Source organism: Mesoplodon mirus, assembly GCF_964341445.2.
Source record: "Mesoplodon mirus genome assembly, contig: HAP1_SCAFFOLD_1002, whole genome shotgun sequence".
Classification (NCBI taxonomy): domain Eukaryota; kingdom Metazoa; phylum Chordata; class Mammalia; order Artiodactyla; family Ziphiidae; genus Mesoplodon; species Mesoplodon mirus.
In genome coordinates, this window is record NW_028295048.1 from 36,419 (window position 1) to 59,161 (window position 22,743).

At 38.3% G+C, this 22,743-nt stretch overlaps 1 protein-coding gene across 1 annotated transcript; it reads right to left on the bottom strand.

The window, feature by feature from the left end:
- Positions 1 to 759: 759 nt before the first annotated feature.
- On the bottom strand, positions 760 to 21,590 carry LOC309797805 (uncharacterized protein). Its single transcript, XM_082646213.1, has 7 exons — positions 21,532 to 21,590; positions 19,598 to 19,661; positions 16,536 to 16,671; positions 13,749 to 13,879; positions 4,632 to 4,709; positions 1,401 to 1,448; positions 760 to 846 (listed from the first exon to the last, which is right to left on the bottom strand). The coding sequence occupies exons 3-7, from the start codon at positions 16,642 to 16,644 to the stop codon at positions 781 to 783; spliced, it is 432 nt and encodes a 143-aa protein (XP_082502339.1). The 5' UTR covers positions 16,645 to 16,671; positions 19,598 to 19,661; positions 21,532 to 21,590; the 3' UTR covers positions 760 to 780.
- Positions 21,591 to 22,743: the final 1,153 nt, after the last annotated feature.

Consider the following 22,743-nt stretch of genomic DNA (forward strand, 5'->3'; position numbering starts at 1 on the left):
CCACCACAGAGTGCTAGTTCCAGGAGAGTAAAGGCTTTATTTTGTTCACTGCTGAAAGCAACAGCACCCAGAAAAGTACTGTACATATGAAGCCCTCAGTAAACACTAGCTGAATGAGTGGTGCAAAGTGTTACAAGGAAAAGTACACCAAAACTTTCATTATAATAAAAAAGTATAGATAAAAAAATCTTTCTCTAATGGCTTCCAGTCAAGTAACTGAAAACACCATATGCTATAATAAAAACATAAGTAATTTATGAAAATTTGAAGGCAAAAACATAATTTTAAAAGATGTAGACCTATGTTAGGCGTGATAGAGTATGGATGCTTTCTTGAAATTCACAATCAGATCCAAGAGTATCACTTTCAGACTGTTCTAGTAGACTGAGTTTACTTTTAGTTGTCTTTGATGAAACAGTCACTATTCTACTCTCTTTCTTAACAGAAATGTGTTTTTTCGAAGACTCACTTTTAATTGGTTTATTAACCAAGAATTAGTTTGCCCAATTCCTTTGCTTTTCTGCTTTACAGGTGAGTCAGAGCAGGAATGCAGGTCCTTCCCAGGTTGTTTCTTAGCAGAGTAGTTTTTGGTCTATTCACCTGCTTTGCTCATTTTCTCTGAAGAAGACCTGCTATTTCTAGATAATTCCTCTTCTTTTCTTTGACTTCCAGTTCCAGAAATGACGTCTGCTGAAGGAGAACATGTTCTAGCAATGAAATCTTCAAAAGACTCCTGCCGCTGCTCTGTGACTGGCACCCCCAGGTTGTCTTTGGAAGTTTCTAAGGCCTCCTGAGTAGACGCTGGGACACGGAAGGAGTCGAGAGGCAAAGGAATCCTAGCATCACCTGTAATTTTCGGAAAGTGGAGGGGAAGACAAAAGACAAGACAAAAATTCAGTGATGAACAAAGCCAACCATTAAAAAGTAGAGTTCAAAACTTCAATGTTACTCTGTAATCTTATTATTAACACAGTCAATTGATTAATCAGAAGATTTCAGAGCCAGTTTTTTTTGTAATTATATCTTGCCAAGTGATTCTCAGCTTAACCTAGCTATATCCAAGGCTATGTCCGCTACGTTTTCAGACTTTGGTGATTGGGGTAGTTATTACCCATTTCCTTTCCCTCACTAAAAATAAAACCCTATTCTGTAAGATAATTAATTTCTTTGCTATCCTCCAGGCACATGTAAACCGTATATAGTTTGTGACCAGACTGTGTTCTCAAGCTGTCAGTTCCCAAGGCCACTCTGAGATTGGCTGATGGGGGCTCCAAGTAAGGCTAGAGGAAAAGCTGACAGGTTTTCCCCTCCCATTCCCATAACCAGGTGATTCACTCTAATATGTTACCTATTAGCTATGTCTGGATTACTTATTTTAAAAATTATATCAGTATGTGTACCTTCATTAGTGTTCCTTCATTGTAAGCTGACTGCATACAAATAGAAACCTAGATAAAATATGAACAGAACAGACATTTATACAATTTAAAATCTGGAATATTTTCTCTAATGTCTTCTTTCTTCATTAAGGATAGTTTGCTTTAACTCATAAATTTTCTCAAGAACTTCCAGTCTCCTTATTTACAAAAGTACAGTATCATGAAATGGGCACACATTTACTAATCTCAGATTTGGAAAGGACTCCAGAGTCTTCTAGCTCCCGAGCATGTGAACTATTAGAGACTGATCATTATTGTTTTCTCTCTGACTTGGTCATTTCCTTTTTGCTAATCACTCTTAGAATCATTAAGTGCTGTTCTGTCCATTTACTTGGCTATTTTGCATTTGTTATGGGGCACTCTGTTTTGATTCTGATTTTCCTTCTTCAAGTGCCTTCTTTTCTTCTTTAGGTGGACTACTAACAGTAGAATTCACCTGGGGACGACCTAGTAAATGAAAATCTGACTGATCTATACCAGCCATTTTGGCCAACTGCCCAAGCCTAGACGAGAGGAGGAAAGGAGAAAAGACAAAGGTTATTATAATCACAGAAGAGCAGTTTAGATTTCCCCAGACCTACAATCATGAAATACTTCTAAAATCTTTTTTTTTTTTTTTTTTGCGGTACGCGGGCCTCTCACTCCTGTGGCCTCTCCCGTTGCGGAGCACAGGCTCCGGACGCGCAGGCTCAGCGGCCATGGCTCACAGGCCCAGGCGCTCCGCGCCATGCGGGATCCTCCCAGACCGGGGCACGAACCCGTATCCCCTGCAGCGGCAGGCGGACTCTCAACCACCCCGCCACCAGGGAAGCCTTACTTCTAAAATCTTAAAAGCCAACATCCTACTCCAGACTACAAGCCTCTCTCTCCCCCAAATCCTCAGCCCTTTCCAGATTCATCCTCTAGGAGACATCCCACTGTCTCACTAGCAGCTTCAATATGTACCGTGCACCCTGTCCACTGCCTGTCACACCTCCATTCCCACACTTCTTTACCACCTTTCCTCCAGTTTCCAAGAATGTGTTTGTTCCTTCCTTCCCAACACCAACACCAATTCATTCACTGACAAAACACCGCTCCATCAACTATCAATCTCCACTTCCCTCTTTCAGCAAAATTGCTCCCGGTTGAGAACCACTGACCTATATCTCCCCTGCAGATTAATAATCATTTTTATGTCTAAGGCAAAGATAACTTTAATTCAAACTTATCAAACAAGCAAAAGAAGTGAAAGATAGGAAAATTCTTATGCATTCCCGACTATTTTCAATGAAAACTGCCTTTAATTTAGTCTTTACAAAACAACTATACCTACTAATTACTCTGTCTACAGGTTACTCTTTTATAATGGGCTCCCCACTCTACCAAAGCAGGCTTCTCTATTTGCATTTCTTAAAAAATTTAATTCCTCATTTTAAAACGTCAACTATATTACCTATAATTACACTAAATTTGGCTAAATATAGCCACGTAAGTGATGAAAATTGCTCCAGTTCCTCAGCAAACTACCATTAGAGTCGCAAAGAGAAGAATGCCAGGAAGAGAAATGAACTAACCCAGCATCTTTAAGGAGAACCAGGAAAGCATGGAACTTCTGAAGAGAATTCTCAGTGCTGCCCAAAACACCTTCATCATCCAGGATCATGCTTGTCAATGAGTGGGCATGAAGGGCTTCAGACAAAGAGAAAGTTGTGTTTCTTAACTGGGCATTTTCATGTTCCAGCTATACAAGAAGACTGAAAACGTCTGACATGATTTTTTCTCATTGTCATCAAAAGTAGTCTTGCCTTGGGCTTCCCTGGTGGCGCAGTGGTTGCGAGTCCGCCTGCCGATGCAGGGGACACGGGTTCGTGCCCCAGTCCGGGAAGATCCCACATGCTGCGTAGCGGCTGGGCCCGTGAGCCATGGCCGCTGAGCCTGTGCGTCCGGAGTCTGTGCTCCGCAACGGGAGAGGCCACAACAGTGAGAGGCTCACATACCGCAAAAAAAAACCCCAAAAAACAACAAACAAACAAACAAAAAGTAGTCTTGCCTAGTTTCAAGGAACAAAACTAAAACACTCAAAATGTAATTAATTTATAATTAATGTAACCCTCCGCCAGTAAAGACAGAGACCTTATCACATAATAACGAAAACTCACAGGCACCCAACAAAGTTTCCTATATAACACTTAGGTGGTATATAAATAAACCCAAGCTACCGTTTTATTAATGATCTTTCACAAAAGATCACATTTCTAACTGGTTCAATTCATAATGGAGCCTCATTCCACATTAGAAAATGACCTGCTTTAAGTTTCCCTTAAATTAGAAAGTGAATTATAGAATCTGATTTGAACAAAACATATTACAACTCTGCTGAATGTTAAGAATTAACTTTAGTGAGTAAAATATCTAATGCTTACGTTTAAAAGTCCTAAATCATACCCAACCCAATTTATTAAATGTACGATCACCAATATTTTCTTTGGCTTCTTCAACATATTCACCCCCGTGCACTCTTCCCCTTCTGCTCATCATCTACGCACTTAAAACCCCCTGTAAGCTCAACTCTCGTATTTCTCAGAAAGGCCGTTAATGTTCATGATGCCCCTTTTGCCTTACATGAGCAGGTGCTCAACATTTATTGAATGAGTGTCTGCCAATCCAATGGATGCACTTTCAAAAATTCCTCCCTACACTCACCCTGTGATAAATTATATTTAGATAGAACTTTTTAGATTATGCCCTGCTTTCATGCACATTACCTAATGTAATTCTCATAGTATATATTTTTATCTTTCATTGCATTCTTAGAAGTTTTCCAATATCTTAAATTTATTTCAATGATTCACTTTCCTAATTCATTGCCAGGAGAGTCTCATCATGTCTTTTATGTTACTGTATATACAATACATGCACAGAAGGTGCCTTCTTGAATCAAAGAATCATGAACAGGAAATAAGCTAATGTCATATAAAAGCACACACAAACACACACACATACACAAAACCAGATTTTCACATCTTTAAAAACATGCTTTCTGGAATATAGATCATATGATCACTAAATACCAGTAAATGCAAAAGTCCATATGATACCACCAATTTGCAACATATTACAGTTCTAAAGCTTACAAAATATGTGTATATGGCTTAAAATCAAATCAAAATAAAACCAAAACACTCTCAAAAGCAGATGAAACGTGTTTACCTCACTGACTCGTCTATCAGCCTTCAGTCTTATTACTCTTTCCTCCTTTAACTGCTTTAGGCACTCCTCCAGGGTTTCCTAAGCAAACAGAGTCAATATTATAACTAATTCATAGTATAATATCCAAAAGCCTTTCCAGCTATTGGTCTCATCAGGATTTAGGGGCAGAGGCAGAAGTGAACTCAGATTTTAGTCTGCTACTGGTCATATCATACCATGCCAGTGAAATGAATGATCAAAATCTATCAAATTTGCAAAGATTTATTTAAATTCCACTCTTTCCAACATAAATTTGTGGCAGCCCACCATAAAAGGCATATGCATATAACATAGTAAGTCAGAAATAAGAAGTTACGACCAAGAAAGAAAAATTCTATTTTTATTTGTGGGTCTCTTTATAGCAGGAAGTCCTATTAACGAACCTGCTTAGCATACCTGAATTGCATAATTGCAGATTCAAAAGCATGTTTTAAAAAAGTGATCACTTTTAAAGCAATTTACAGTCAAGCACTGTTCCTGGAGTTCCCTGGGTATTAAATAATCGAATCATCAAAACCCTAAGAGGGGGCTTCCCTACTGGCACAGTGGTTAAGAATCCGCCTGCCAGTGCAGGGGACACGGGTTCGAGCCCTAGTCCAGGAAGAACCCACATGCCGCAGAGCAACTAAGCCTGTGCGTCACGACTACTGAGCCTACGCTCTAGAACCCACGTGCCACAACTCCTGAAGCCTGCGCGCCTAGAGCCTGTGCTCCGCAATAAGAGAAGCCACCGCACCGCAACGAAGAGTAGCCCCCCGCTCGACGTAACTGGAGAAAGCTGGCGAGCAGCAACAAAGACCCAATGCAGCCAAAAATAAATTTATAAAACAAAAAACCCTACGAGGAAAGAATGATCACTAACTCCATGTTATTTTACAGATGAGGGAAACAGAGGCAGAGAAGTAGAGTAAGTAGAGCAGCACAGCCGAGGTCACACCACTAAGTAGCAGAGCCACACTGTGGACTCAGGAAGCTGGCTGCCATTCCTGCTCACGGAGGTGGTAGTCCTCCCTTCACCAAGGTCACTGAAATAAAATGAACACTGATAAACTATCTTAGGAGTTTTAGGAACTAAGACACTTCGGTCCTTGAAGTGGGGACACTGCTTGCAATAGGCAGAATTCTGACAGAGCCCCCAAGATAACCACTTACTGAAGTACACAAACCTTCCACTTATCCAATCAAACTCTAAATGTAGGTGCTGTAGTGAAGGGATTTTGCACATGGAATTAAGGTTCAACATCAGTTGATCTTTTAAGATAGGGAGATTATTTTAGGTGGATGTGGCCTACTCAGGCACCCCATGAAAAGGACCTGAACTCTTCCTGAATTGAAGTACAAAAGGGACAAGAGGGAGACTCTCCATTGCTGGCTCTGAAGAGGTCCAATGCTGCGGCACGGAAGGCAAGCGAGAGGCCTCTAGGAGCTGAAACTCTCCCCCGACTGACAGCCAGCAAGGAAATGGGGACCTCTGTCCTGCAACTGCAGAATCTGAATTATGCCAACAAGCCAGAAGAAGCCTGTAGGCATTCTTTCCCAGAGCCTCTGGACGCTAACACAGCCAGACTGACATCTTGATTTCAGCTCTGTGGCCCACACAAACTATGGTGAACATCCAACGTTTGGGGCTCAATATCTTACACTTAAATTTCACGTGCTTTAACACTCTCAGGAGGGAACCCACATGTTCCCGTGTGTATCTGAGCAGGAAGCCCAGTCATGCTGTGCCTGGACTTCTGACCTACAGAACTCTGAGCTAGTCATATAGGTATTGTTTTCAGTCAGTAAGAGTGTAGTAAAAGAATTAATATTCTACTCAACCTCCAGGTTCGTGAGCAAAATAAATGATTGTCATTGTTTTAGGCCACTGTTTTGGGGTGGTTTCTTATGCAGTGATAAACAATCATAATACCTATACTTATGAAAACAGTAAGGTATATTTATACATGTTAACTGCTTTGAACAATCACTTAAAGAATGAGGAACTCTATTACCTGCCATCATTGGGAGAGGAGCTGGTATCACTTTCTGGACAGTAGCTTTTAGTACCTAACAACAATCCTACATCAGGAGTTTACCCTAAGGAAATCAAAGATGTGGGCAAAGATTTATCTACCAACATGATTTCATAAGATTGTTTATAACCAAACCCTAGAAGAAAGCTAAGAGCCTCCGAATTGGGACTGGTTTAAATAAAAACAGCTCATCGTCTGAAGGAATGCGCTATGAAGCCACTAAGAATGACAAGAGGTCTCAACCAGAGTTCATGAATGGGCTTCAGGAGTGCTACATTCAAAATATATCTGTGCGTTTTTCCTGGGAGATGATGCATAAGCTTAATCAAATTCTCTGATGTAGAAGAGTAGTTAGTGACATGGCAAAATATTTCGGATACTTTTTTAAGACAAAAGAGCAGATTAGGTGTGTGTACATGCAGAGGTGGCTTTTATTTCCTTCAAGAAGTTCATTGTTTTCAAACATTTGCTCAATGAACATATATTTTTATATTCAGAACATGTTTAAAAAATTGAGAGTCTAAGAACTTCAAATTCTTTAATGGTTCATTACTAAAGCCAGTTAAGTTTTCAATGGGGAAAAAGGGAAAAAAATTGCAAAATTCCTCTACTTTTAATATAATGGTTTAATCAATCTTCTAAAACTGATTTCAAAGAAATTCTAAACAAATAAACAAAAAAACAAAAAACCCTCAGCACGGTCAGAGGAAGGTAGATTAAAATTCCTGACTGGTTCTAAATAGCACATCAAAGTGCAATTACATGCAACAGTTTCTCCCTCTAATGGAGGGAATTAGAACACAGTGTTCAATTTTTGTGAAAAAGTGTACCCTCCTCCTACAAAGTATTCAGAATTCATGTCCCTTACATGGAAATATGGAACCAAAAAAGTTAGAAAGTAAAATTGCTTGATATTCTATTACTTAAGTAAGACTAATGATAAGGCTTTGGAATAATTTTCCTTCCTGCCATCTGCTCTCCATTCCACCCTTCTGTACACTGGCTAGGGTGATTTTTCTGGGACAAAGCTCCCATCATATTGGATATCAAATTTTATGTTCAACTTTTCTCCATTTAACATTGAAATCAAGCATTTCTCATATAATCAGGGGATTCATAACCTTGATTTTTTTGTGTGGGCTACAAAATATTCCACTGAGTGGGTTTACTGGTTAACCATTTTACACATTTAAATTCTTTCCAACTTTTCAGTATTATCAGACAAAATAACCGTTTTTATGCATGAAGGCCTTTTTCCATATTGAGAATAACATTCTTACAATAAATCCATAAAAATGAGTTTGAGATCAAAGCAAATGAACATTTTTAAGGCTCTGAGGTACCTACCTCCAGACTTCTTTCCAAAAGATTTCTGAGATTTTACACTGCCATCAGCGATGTATCACTTGGTATATAACCTCTACTATAACTGTTGGCTTACTTCCTCACTTAGAGTGCAAGTTATTTGAAGATAGGGGGTGTATTTTATTAAGTGTTTATCCCCAGCACCTGTGCCTAGCACAACGTAGACGGTCAATAAATAATTGCTTAATAAGGAAAATCCCTGCCACACACGTACATATAAGATGTACGAGTGTGAAAGACAGACTGTGTGTTTTTCTCTAACTGGATAGATGAAAACTTGTCATCTTCTTTAGTGTGCAATTTTTTTGCTTATAATTAGTCATTAAATTTCTCTTTTAGATTATATTGTAAATATTCAGATTCTCTGAGGCAAATGGGCCTGGCACTACCCATTAGCTACATAACCTTGGACAAGTTCTATAACTCTAGGCCTCAACTTCCTCATCTATAAAATGGAGATAAGCTCCCATATTACAGAGCTCTTGTGAGAATTACATGAGTTAAAACACATATAAAATTAGAAGAGTGCTTGGTACATAGAATATGTGCAATTAATGCTGAATGAATGAACATGCGAATGCAAACAGTAGTGAAGGGCTTAAAATGAAACGGTCTCATCCCACTCCCACATCCAGCACTCAAGAAGCGACCGATTCTTTACGCAGTTTTTAATTGTAAAATACGATATGTATACTGAGAAGTGCACAGAACAAAACTGTGAATGTGACAAATAAAAAGAGAATACTTACATAAGCACTACTCGAATCTGAAAGTATTGAGACTTGTCAGCATCGCAAAAACCCCCCATATCCTTTTCTCATCACAAGCTCCTTCCCTCTTCCCGGTTAAACACCAACCTCACTTCTTGACAGTCATTTCCTTTAACCTGCATGCATCCCTAACAAAAGAGTTTAGTTGTGTCAACATCTAACTTTATGTACAGGATCATAGGATATGAAGTCTTTTCTAACTTATTTCTTTCTCTCAACATTGGTTTAAAAAATTCATCCACATTGCTGCCTGTAGCTCTAGTTCATTCAATTTTATTGCTGGATAGTTTTCCCACTGTACAAATACACATCATTTATTTTTGACTGTTAATGGACATTTGGTTTGTTTTCAGTTTGTGCTAATGCAAATCATGGACAGGAATCCTGCTGTGCCCGTTATTCTGGTGCATTTACACAGGGCGGGGGTGAGGGCTGCTGGCTCACAGGCTATTTATATACCTTCAGTTGATGGAGAGGGCTAAATGCTTTCCAAAGTAGTTGTGTCGATTTATACTCCAGTATAAACAGGGTAGATGATTCCCATAGTACTTCAGGCCTACAATACCTGATACTACCAGACTTTTTATTTATGTATTTGTCAATCTGATTGACATGTAGTTTCCTTGGTTTTGACTCACTTTTCACTTATTACTTAATGAAGTTGTACACTTTTCTCTGTTTACTGGCTGTATGGATTTCCTTTTTTATGAGGTTTACGTCAAATATTGTTATTTTTTATTATTTTATTATTATTATTTACTTTTGGCTGTATTGGGTCTTCGTTGCTGCGTGCAGGTTTTCTCTAGTTGCGGCGAGTGGGGGCTACTCTTCATTGCGGTGGCTTCTCTTGTTATGAAGCACAGGATCTAGGTGCGCAGGCTTCAGTAGTTGTGGCACATGGGCTCAGTAGTTGTGGCTCACGGGCTCTAGAGCACAGGCTCCGTAGTTCTGGTGCACGGGCTTCGCTGCTCCGTGGCATGTGGGATCTTCCCAGACCAGGGCTCGAACCCATGTCCCCTGCCTTGGCAGGCAGTTTCTTAACCACTGCGCCACCTGGGAGATCCAACTATTGTCATTTTGAATTCTTCTGCATTTCCAAGTAATACTCTCACATGACTATTTTCTCACTAAATTGGAGGCATTATCTGTTCACTTTCTGAATTACTAACAAGTAAGGGTTTAGTTCCTCTACATTCTTTCCTATGTCCACACTGCTCAGTAAAGTTATGTCATCATGAGTTATTCCACTGCTCATGATCTCTTTGACATGTAGTGATATACTTAAAAACCTACATTGTTGATCAACTAGAAACTCTCTCAACGTCACGCTTTGTAAAATAAGGACATTCATACCATCTTCCCTTTTTTCAACCTCCTGTCTACCTTCCAAACCTAGCTCTTACATTGTCAAAGTTGAAATTTATATTCTATTCTATGTGCAGTTAATTCTTCTGTTATTTGAGAGTCAGTACGGAGTAAGGTTTAAGAGAACAGGCAGAGAGCCTAAACTCAAAGCCTCGATCCAACCTTAAATTAGGTACAGCCTGGGCAAGTTCCTTCCCTGTCTTAGCTTCCTGTTCTCAAAAGTAGGAATGATATTAGCACCAACCTCATAAGGCTATTCAGAGGATTAAATGAGTTAATATATGCAAAAACACTTAGAGCCTAATATATACTAAGTACATACTACTACACAATACATTTCAGTACATACCAAGTTAATACTCATACATACTAAGTATTGTTCACTTTAGTTATTTGTGATTACATGCACGTTGACAATAAAAGCTGCAAACCAAGACAGTATTGCCATTATTACAATGAAATTAATACTGCCCACTGCAGATGTACTGTGTCTCTGTGTATAGACTACACCTCGTTCCATACTGTGCCAGTGTCACTGCCCTTGTGCAGGGTGACCACATACCCCAAGCCGCCTTGGGCTGTTCCAGTTTATACCTGTTGTCCTGATGTTACAGCATTAGAGTGCCTCCTTACACTGTTGAAGTGTAAGGAGTTTGGACAAGTTCCGGTTTGGACAACAAATTAGATAGGTGGTCATTACCCCTGTGTGTCACTGAAAAGGGGACATCTATAGTGTCAAGCTGAAGTGGATTCTTCCCTTCCTCACCAATAGTAGGTTAAAAATCAACCATAGTCTAGTGTGCTTCAGGTTTATGTCCGTAGAGCCTTTTCTCCTCTGGAGTTCAAGTTCCTTCTCCTCTTCCTCTCCTTCCTCCCTTCCAACAGTGCCTAACACCTAGTAAGTACGATATGCCTCAAGGTGTTTCGAAGCTCTCAATCACACAATCAATAGAAGCCTCTCCACTCTAGACTAGCTGCAATCTGCACTGAATCCCCTATTACCTTCCTTCTTGGTTTATTGACTCATTTTGCTGGATTATTTCTATAAATAGCTTAAGGTATAGCACAGGAAGTCAATTTTTCAAATTTCTTTGGGTACAAAATATCTTCTTCAGCCTCCACGTATGACTGATAGTTTGGCTGGATACAAACCCCTAGGGTGAAAATTATGTGCCTGAAAAACTTTGGAGGTATCTTTCTAATGCCTTCCAGGATCCATGGTGCTCATGACAAGTATGATAAAGTCAGATTTTAACCTTTTTTTTTAGGTGACCAGTATTTTTCTCTGGAATGGATGTATCCTCTCAGTATTTTATTCTATTTTAATTTATTTTTTCAGTATTTGAAAGTTTCACAAGGAAGGGTGCCTAGGTATGAGTCTATTCTTGCTCATCTTGCATAACTATTTTCAATCTGAGGCCTGATGTCTACTTTCAGCTGTGGGGAATTTTGTTGCCCTTTGACAGCTTCCCTCCATTTTTTTTCTGGGTCTGGAGTTTCTAATAGTAACATGTGGGATCTCCCAGATGCAGCCTCTCTAACATATTTCTATCACATTTTCCATTGTGTCTTTCTTTTTTATATACTGAGAAATTTTTTAAATTCCTACTGAATTTATTTCAGCAACCATATTTTCATTTCCAGGAGAACTCTTTTGCTTTCTGACCATTCTCCTTTTCATTAATACCCTAGTCTTATTTTATAGTTGCTAGCTCTTTTTAAACCTCTCTCAGGATACTAATTAGGGTTTTTTCTTAAATTATTCTGTTCCCTAAATTGTCCCTGGTCCTACTAGGATATGCTTTCACTCTTTTTCCCCCTCTCATGTTGTAAGCTTTACTCAACTAACAGGCAAATGACAGTTATTTTCTATTTAAGAATGAGCGCAGAAAGCTCCCTGAAGTCAACGATTGATTGGCTTCTTATGCAGGAAGAAGCGGGCAGTAACTGTAATAGGATCTCCCCCAAACACAATTTTCTAGCGTGAAAAAACTCACACTAGCTGCCCCAGTTCTCGCCAGTTTCACTGTTTTCAAAATGAAATCATCTCATTTCAGGAGGGTGAGGGCGGGGCTGGGAGTCCACTCCTCCAAACACAACCCTTCAATGAGCTCCCCTATTTCAGTCACACTTTTAACTAACTCCACACTCTCTCCTACATGCGCATCAAAGCACGGAGCTACTTCTGCAGGTGGGGTCAGAATCCTCCTCAGTTGCATGTGGTCCCTGTGCATATTCTAGGTGATGCTTTTCCTCTGTTCTACTGCTTCAGTTTCACACTCTTCCACCTGTCTTCTCTCTTTCAAAACTATGTTGAAATCTCTTGATTGTTGTGGGCATATATACTTAAACACTTTGATACCATCATTGTAGTGTCTTGTCAAAACAGAGAAGAGCTAAAAGGGTTCTCAGTGCATTCTGAATCTGCTATTCTGTGGTCCCAGTGTTTAAACTTCTTGGACTTCCCCACTGTCTATTACTGCTTTTACAAATACAATCTCGTGGTCTATTCGTGAAGGAAATGAATACACCACAACTAAAAGGACAAGGAATGCGGGTTAGATGCTCTAGGGTCTTGTCATACTCTGCCATTTACTAATAAACCACTTACGTTCTACAAATTGTAGGTGCTCATTTATAAAACGAAAGGGAGTAACTCTACATGAACTATAGATTTCTCCTACTCTAACATTTCATAATTTTCTAAGTTCTTTTCTTAAAATTTCTCTATATTATCATTAATTTTAATTAAAAAATAAAAAACTAACTCTTTTCAAAATCAAAGAGTAATTCCCGTAGTCCTACAATAATGGGATAATTAGTTCTGAAACCTGTCAAGTGTCATGTTTCATATGAAGAGAAAATCATATTAAATAATTTTAAAAAATTAAACATGGACTTTGTAGCACAAAGACAAGGTCCCCCCAAATGGTGTTCCTTTATTTACTAGAAATGTTCAGCTCTGCATTAAAGTTGAAATAAAATAAATATATTAACTTTGAGGTGCAAAAATTTCTTATAAAAATCAATTTTTCTTTTCTGTCCATACAAACAAAAGTATGGAATGACATGAGAGGTCAGGTTTATTTGGTAATAGAACGTAGCTTCTTGATATTTTTGATTTTAGGAAAGGAGAATATCAACATCAAAACTTTTTTCAACTTTATTTTTATTTAAAATGAGGCCATATTTTCCTCTTATAAAAAGAGAGTTCAACTAGAACTGTCAATTTTCTCATCTGTAAAACAAGAGCACTGAATCAGCTGACTGTATTCATTCAGAACTCAATTTCCTTATCCTATGATCACTAAGGTTCACCCTAAATCTAATATACTAAGGTTCTAAGGAAAGGAAAATATATTACTAACGACATGTTTTGATTTTAGTTTCTTAGAGTTCAAATGTCCACCATTCACCTTGGTCTAAGCTTAAGGAACCATTCAAGGGGATACAATGCAGGTGGGAGGAGAAAACAGAACCCTCACACAAGCTGTGCTGTGTTGCGATCAGCCTTCCGTTTGAAAAATAATCTTCTCTATAGCTTTAAAGTGATAACTTTGTACCTGCAATGCTTCTTGTTTCAAACGGATTTTCTCTGGCTCCTCCTGAACACGTTCTGAGGAATCATCGACCTCTTCGATTTCTGAGGAGGAAGGACTCTCTACTGTCACAGTCACAGGAAATTCTGATGGACCTGAGTGTCACAAGAAGAAGATAGGAAACCACAGAGTTGTTACACTAAAGTGCAAAGAAAGAAGACAAGATTGTATAAAAGACAACACAAGCCAGATACCAAATATCCAAATATTAGAGGACATTTAACAAAGTGATCTGAGGTATCATTATTTATAAATGTCTCTCACTGCTCTTTAGTGTAAAACAGGCAATGACTAAGTAAAAGTACAGGAACTTATTTTTGCTATGTTACTGTACAGACCTCTGTTGTACGTGGTTAGGATTAGTAATGGGAATTGCCCATATTATTTTATTAAGTTTCTTTCACAGAAGCCAAGTGAAGATCCAAGGTAAACATTTCTTCTCAGATCAACTTTATACTGCAAATGAAAAATTTATTCTTCACCATCAGACAAAAACAGTCTGGAAGAAAATGTAGTTTTTCAGAGGAAAATACATCAGTAAAGGGACTGATGAATAATCAGGAAGTCAACATATCTAAGCTGTGAATAATAGACATTAGAATTTTAAAAGATAAATCACATACACACACACAGCTAAAACTGACCCATCAAAAACTTCATCTTCTCACCACCCTTAAGCCAAAACCAGGGCAACGATTCTCCCAGCAAGCTTCACTGCCACTGCAGTGTTGTTCAAGAGGACATTTCCAAACATTTAAAACTGACCTGGCCACAACCCCATAAAAGTCTACACATCATAAAGAACTGTGCTGGGATTATATAACCACGCAGAGGACAAGTCACTAGGACATCATTTTGACAACAAGCAGCAACCCTGCAGCCTAGGAAAACCCTAACAGGAGAACGAGGTGCACACCCCTCTCTCCGGGAACGCAAGGCCAGGACTGACACCCAAGATGCTCTTCTCTCAACCTCAGCAGTGGTGCCTTTCACAGAGCAACTATGCAGTCTCCCAAGACCACTGGGAAGGAGAATCTGATACTGACAGTATTCGCTTGCCACGAGGCCATAAGCGAGGGAATGTGTGTGGCCTTGGTGAGAGAGCAGAGGTTCAGGAGATGTTGCTTTATACTGGCTTTCAGATCAGGAATTTGTATATATAGCTCAGAAACAACGTTTCTTGAAAACATGTGAATATTCTTGAGTATGACAGCTCCATGTGAGGGGTCAGAAATGGCAGTCAAGTTCGTCTCACTGGGTAACAGCTGATTTGCGGACTGGAAAACAGGCTTCCTTGTTTACAGACGTCACCACAAGGCTGCCTGTTGTGTGCCAAATCCACACAACTACACAGTTGCATTGGGAGAGCGACCAAACATGTTTTACATGGATTTATTTCAGAGAGGGAAATGCTTCATGTAAGGCTCTGTCAGTTTAAAAAGCAAGAAGAATGACCATCCACCTTTCCCAATTCAAGCCCTATATATCATAAATGTGATAGCTACACACCACCAACTGATTACATACATCACGAGCTTTGATGAATGGAAAGCCCCTAAAAAGATAGCAACAAAACAAAGTTAGATCTTCATGTAAATACATGACCAGTTAAACCCAGTTAATACAACTATTTAGTAGTATGAACAGTATCCATACAGAATTGTGTATAAAAATAAATAAGCTCAAAACAAGGACCTGGAGGGCTCTGCTACGGAGAAAACAGAACAGAATTCAGCCTACTGGCTTGCTAATAACTCTCTGAACTGCTGAGAGGCCCCTTCAGCTCCTATGTTCAGGATGGTTGAGATTTGTCTCTCTTCTTTAAATGGTGATATTAATCGTTCTCTAATTTACCACCCTGTGTGACGAGGATGGACCTGCGATTAAGTGTCTCAGGAAGAAGACAGGAAACCACAGAGCTGTGAAACTCAAGTGCAAACACTGGGGATTCAGCACTATAGTTTATGCAACAGCAATTCACATTACCATTTGCAAAAAAGTAGTCGGTTGTCCAGTGGGGAGTAGAAACATCCATTTAACATGAGCAACTGAACAGATATTTTACACAGGAACTACTTCAAGTACTATTTAAAATCAATTCTCTTTGTTTTCTTAAGCAATTGTTAATCCCCAATTTCGTGATTACTACCAAGTAAGTCACCTGAAGATCATCTAGAGCCATCTATTTCACTTAGCAAGCCTAAAGCTATAATTCAACCATTTTATTTACTGTTCTGTGACAAAAATTACTATGAACAGCTATCCCCTGGATAAGAAATCAGCTAATGCTAGTTTGACTCACTAAATCTGATTTACTGAGTTAATAAGCCAGTTCATTTAGAATAGCTCTAATGCATATTTTTCATCCATTCTGCATTAAACTATTTCCCATGCCTAAAATGTCTTTTTTCCCATTCGTATGTATCCAAATTCCTACTTCTGTGCTGTAGGGCTTCGCTCAACTACACCTGCCTTTAATCAAACTTTTCTCACATGCACAATCATGTGAGATCATTTTAGTCTCCTCAAGACTCCCATGGAGTTACCTCTGTTGTGACACTTGAGAAACAACTTGAAACTCCCAATTACTTTTAATTTTTCTTCCTTAGAGGGCTCATTAGGCAGAAGCCAAGCCATGTGTGAGTTACTTTTTTTCCTCTACACAAAGCACCAGAGACCACCCACATAATACAAGTTCCAAAATAAAGAACTCTAAATGACTGAAAAAGACAGGGAATGCAAACAGCTTACCTGTTGCTTTTTGCACTTTCTGCAGGACACAATGGCCGGAAACCAGACACTCCAGGTGGTAGCGCTTCAGGAGGGTAGCATTCTTTACCAGCAGAGTGTTTCCTTCCATTACTTACAGGCTTCTTTGCGGCCAAGACTACGTTTGACAAAGCATGAAAAGAAGGAATCAAGATGCACCAAAGGTCTACAGAGCAACTGTCACACGTGCACACGTCGAAAGGAATCAAAAAGGCACTTGACAATGATGCCAAGCCCATTAAAAAGAGGATCGGTTTTGTACAAAGGTTTTACATAAGCCAGCATTTTTTAAAAATATAAGTTCTCTACAGTAACAAGTTATTTTAACTAAAACAAAAGTATTGAGATGTGCAGAAATGCAAAAATAAAGTTTAAAAAAAGATCCCAAAGTATGATACATTTTATGTATCATGCAGAAACACTCAAGTTTCCTGAATCGTAGAACACCTTTGGCATTTCTGAATCTCAAGGACACAGAAACACAGATATACCCATGACTTCTGCCAAACAGAATCTTCAGAAGTAGACCAAAAGTTAAATTTAAGACGAATTTTTCTATGTAAAAACAATACAAGTTATAAGGCTGCAAGTTGCTGGGGGGTAGGTGAGTCAATTTTACCCTCCTATAAGCCTGTCAACCTTCACTGCTCCTTTGATTTCATATAGAAAACAGAAAAAAAAACAAATGAAACCCACTGGATGAAAGAGTGAAATGTGGAGACTTACCCTATATTTCAGTAGTAAAGAGGCAAGTATCTTTATATGAAACATTTGGTTGCAGAAACTAGACCTACGTGTTAATATTTTACTTAGAACAAGCCATATATTAAAATTCACATTTAAATATTTAACTTGAATTTACTGAAAACAAACATCATAGGTTAAAATGGTTATATTTATCCTTCACAGCTACTGTATTTTATGTTATTTTATTTATTTATTTTAATAGATCTTGATTGGAGTATAATTGCTTCACAATTCTGTGTTAGTTTCTGTTACACAACAAAGCGAATCAGCCATATGCATATACATGTCCCCATATCCCACCCTCTTGAGCCTCCCTCCCACCCTCCCTATCCCACCCCTCTAGGTCATCGCAAAGCACCAAGCTGATCTCCCTGTGCTATGCTGCTGCTTTCTACTATATTTTAGCAGCATTAGGATGCAGGGTAAAATGGAGTGTATGTGGTAATAGAGGACAAATATTTCATAGAGTGTAGCTTATTGATAATCACCACACGATCCTGTGTGATTTACATGCCTCTTAAAAATATATAGGAGCTCAGTTCATTTTGTGCTATTTTATTGTGTTTTTTAACTTCATTGCCATCAAAAAAAATGTTTGTATGCATATGGTTTGTATGTGTATACGCTTCCTTTACTTTCAGAAACTAATGCAAATACATTTGTATTAAAATTTTTTTAAATTACACTTTTCTTGTTAGGAGATTAAAACATTTCTAATAAAAGTTCCCATCTTTTATTAGGCATACATAAGTACAATATAAATGTGACACAATTCACACCATTATTTCACTCCTATACTCACCTGGATCTAGGTATATACCCAGATACTGATTTGGCTTACCTCTATGTCTCCAAATAACTGAGGCAAATACAAAAAAAAGCCCAAGAAATAAAATTACTCTTAAAAGAGCTCAATGAGCTTGTATACTTCAGTTACATTTCCACTTTGTTTAATCATGCTAACTAAAAAAAAATGTTTAACTGTTCTCATTCCATGATGCCCTATTATTCTGTACTAATTTTACAGAATTCCTAATATGTTTTACATATACATGTTTTATTTATATATCTTTCCATTTCTAATATCATAGCAAAAGTCAATGTAGCTATTTTAAGAATGCTTTACATAGGATATAAATTTTTAATAATAATATCTAATTAGTGTGATATCACAAATCTTAACTTCTTTGAATGTACTATTTGATTATTAAAATATCACTCTCTTGAAATAACAATGGGCAGACGATCATAAGCTTTTTTTTGACTTCATAAACACTCTTAACAACTTATTTAATACACTATTGTCCAAGCAAGTTGATGAATAGAGAATCAAAAACATACAACTTTAAGTAGAAAAAAAGAAGCTGTATTTATGAAGATGTTTACAATAGTTTATTTGAGGTTATTTCCAATTTTTCACCAATTAAAAAAATTGACCTACTCAATGAAACCTTGTGAATGCAATGGTAAAAAGTATAACTATGAATCACAGAATTTAAATTTAGCATGAAAACATAAGAATGGCAAATTATATTGAAGCTATGTGGAATTATGTTTATAGACAGCAGGAAGAGAAAATAAAAATGTAAATATTGCTTGATAGGATAATGGGATTAGAGGTGGTCTTTTAAATTTTTCATTTTTATGCTAATACAATACCGTTATAAAACCCAAAAATCTTCAAACAACACATTTTTTAAAAATTGTGGTAAATGACACAAAACAGAAAATTTATAATTTTAACCATTTTAAAGTGGACCGTTCAGTGATATGAAGTCAACAAAGTTTTAAAACTTTCAGAGGGCACCTGAATAAAAGATGTGTTGTCCACTGGTGATTTTAATGTATCTGGTATATAACTAAAGTCACCACAAAACTCGTTCTGGGAAATTGGCAGATCATAAACATAAAAAATTTATTTTGCTTTTTATTAAACCTTATTGTTTTGCTGTTTCAAAATTCAAATTTACTCACAAGAAAGAGTCAGTTTCATATTAGATTTGGTTTCACAAATGCTGCTCCTGCTATTCATTCTTATCACCAAAAAAAAAAGACTATTTGTGACTAACGATAAGATGTTACAGAAAATAAAAAGTTAAAAGGTTTTCAATCTGCATATCTGGGAACCTAAATTAAAGCATCACACAACATTTTCAAAAACAGAAAAGCCATTTGATTTGACTCAAATCTTAGTTTTAAGATGGCAGAAAGTACCTTGATAATTTTCTTTTAAGAAAGAAAGAAAACCAAGCCATTAAAGAGAAATTCTTCCGAAAGAACTGAAACATGTTATATACCTCTGACTTGGCACTCCTTCCATCTGGAGAACTTTTTTGGTAACTGTTTTCATCACAGAATGATCTAAAGTAAAATGAATTGAAATTAGAGTAATTATTTTCCAATGAGTGGCTATTTCCATTTAAAACCAAAAGCCAACTAATTATTGCTTTTCCCATACATTTAAATATGAAATCTACATTATATAATTATACACTTATTTCCCCCTTTGTGTATTCTAATTTCTTCCTCAGAAACCTAAGATGCCATCTTGCAGACTGCCCACAGTGGCTACTATTTGGGCAGCAGCAAAGGTCAACTTGAAACATTTTGCATCTAAAGTGGCTTTGGATACCTTTGGATACAAAGTACAGTCTGAGCACCGTCCAGACGCTTAGATACCTAAAGAGCATCTAAGATATCAAACCAGGGCATCCAAGATAACAAACCAAGTCCTGATATTCCCTCAAAAGCTGCTCCTCCCATCAGCCCCCTTCTTCTAAGGGATACTACCCAGTTGCACACATAATCATCAACGACTTGTCTCCTTGGTACTATTTCCTTCATACCTCACATCTATCTGCAGGTCTTGATAGCTACACCCTCAAAACACAACCTGAATTCAACCACTTTTCACTTGCTGCAAACTTCCAACCTAACCTAGGCCATAAACATCTCTTATTTGGAGCACTGTGATAGTCTCCTAACTGGTCTCCCTGTTCCTCTTTTTTTTTTTGCGGTACGCGGGCCTCTCACTGTTGTGGCCTCTCCCGTTGCGGAGCACAGGCTCCGGACGCGCAGGCTCAGCGGCCATGGCTCACGGGCCCAGTCGCTCCGCGGCATGTGGGATCTTCCCGGACCGGGGCACGATCCCGCGTCCCCTGCATCGGCAGGCGGATTCTCAACCGCTGCGCCACCAGGGAAGCCCCCTGTTCCTCTTCTTTATCCTCCCAAGTCCCTTCTCTATACCAGGTCACCTTATTCAGATACGATTTGGATCATGCCTTTTTCCAGTTCAAACCCCTCTACTCATTTAGAATAATCCACATCTTTACTCTGGCCTTCAAGACTTTACAAGAGCAGACCCCTGCCTAGCTCCTTGACCTCATGTCCTACCACACTCTTCTTCACCCGGTACTCTGCCCAGATTGGCCTCCTTGCTTTTCCTTAAATACTCCACCCACCTACATGCCTATATACTCATTGCCTCCTTGTCCTGGAATGTGCTTACTCCACATCTTCCATGGCTTGCTCCTCTCTTCATTCAGGTCTCCGTTCAAATGCCACTTCTCCAGTGAAGCTGTCCCCTAACAAACCTATCCAATGGAGTCCTACCTGCTCTCCCTCACTCTCTTTACATTAAGATAGTTTTGCACTTCCTACTCTCTAAAATTATATGACTTATCTGTTTACTCATTTCTATCTGATCTCCTTCACTAGAATGTAAGCTCCATGAGGGCAAGACTTTTGTCTGTCTGGTTCACTGCTTTATCCCTAGTCCCTAAACCCGTCTCTGGCACACAGAAGATGATTACAAAATTACTTGTGAATCTGACAAATGAATAAAGTACTCCTGGCAAGAATTCAGAGGTTGCACAGGAAAGAAATAATGCTCTGGGTGGAAGCAGGCTTAGTATCTAGGTTCACCTCTTGAACAACATGGGTTTGAACCTCACGGGTCCAGTGACACACGCATAGTTTTCAATACATATGTACTATCGTCCTACATGATCCAAGGTTGGTTGAATCCACAGATGTGGAACCACTGACTATAAACTTATACCCAGATCTTCAACTGCATAGGGGTCGACACCCCTAACCCCACGTTGTTCAAGGGCCAACTGTATATGATGAGGAAAGTTAAACACATTAAGTTTTAAAAAACTGTCAATACCTGAACAAATTCTTTTTGTTTTGCTATGTGTTTATCAATTTAAAAAAAGTGACCACAGACCAACAAGCAGATTTTTTCTTATATCCAGAACGAGCAGAGTTCTGTTGGTTTCAAGGGCCTTTAGGAAAGCCTTTGCTCCTTCACTGGTGAGGCCGCACTGCTGCAGGTCAAGTGCTTTCGATGAAAGACAAAAGGTCACTTGCTAACTCTACAGATTTAACATATAGACAACTCTCGTTTTCTCACGTGTGGAAGAGTCCTACACAAGACAAGTCATGGCAGGTTTGTAATTTTGGCTATGGAAAAAAACAGAGACATATACGCACACACATAATGCATAATCCAATTTAAAAACCTCTTCTTGGATGTGCAATAACCCTGGCTTTAGTACCAATAAATCAGACAACATATTTTACAATTACAGAACTGAAGAATAACTGTATATAACCTATGAGCAAAAAGCATCACAAAATGAATCTCAGTTCATAATTAGCAAGGGCGGCAGGGGCATGTAAACCTCACAAGCAAAACCTGGTGGAGCTCAGAAATGCACTGCATTCTTTTGATCATGATCTTCAGCTCCAAATCACACGTGAAACTAGTTCAAAGGGGAAAACAAAATAGAAGAAATGTAATAACTGTTAGTTTTAGAGGAAAAAAAGACAAGTCTAAGAGGATACAAATAATAAAAACTTTCAACAATGTGTGAATAGAGAATACATACTAAAAACCTATCATGAAAGTATGATGGTCAAGAACCCTCGCAGTAAAAGGTCAGACAAAAGCCAGAAAAACTGATCATGAATTCTAGTAGTTCTGGGGCTGAACAACCTACTCATTTAAACCAAAGGGATCATCACTAAAGCACAGGGATTAAAAAATATTACATGAAAGGAAACTATCATGAGTCTTTTGTTTAAGTGTTGTGTGGACCATCACATTAAAATAACTGGAGTCTTTCAACACCCCCATGACACACAGAAATAGCAAGTCAGACATACGGATCTGACAGGATATGATACAACCCTTACAAACTCTCACTACAGAAGAATGGACACAGGGTATAATTAACCAAATAGCCAAATTAATACAAACAGCCAGTAAACCTCACCAGTCAATCAAATGAATACAAAATAAAACAAAATGTGGTTATTCTCCTATCAGATGAAGCCAAGATTCTGTAAGAAAAGCCTTTAAATAATGTCTATACCCTTTGGATCCAACAACTCTCTTCTAAGAATTTAACCAAAAGAAACAGTCAGAGATATAGGT

Excerpts from the sequence above, each read along its gene's own strand:
- LOC309797805 (XM_082646213.1), bottom strand. The coding sequence starts at position 16,644 with ATGGAAGGAAACACTCTGCTGGTAAAGAATGCTACCCTCCTGAAGCGC. Across the intron at positions 13,880-16,535 it reads GAAAGTGCAAAAAGCAACAG|GTCCATCAGAATTTCCTGTG; the intron begins GTAAGCTGTTTG and ends TGTGACACTCAG. Across the intron at positions 847-1,400 it reads ATGAAGGAACACTAATGAAG|GTGATGCTAGGATTCCTTTG; the intron begins GTACACATACTG and ends CGAAAATTACAG.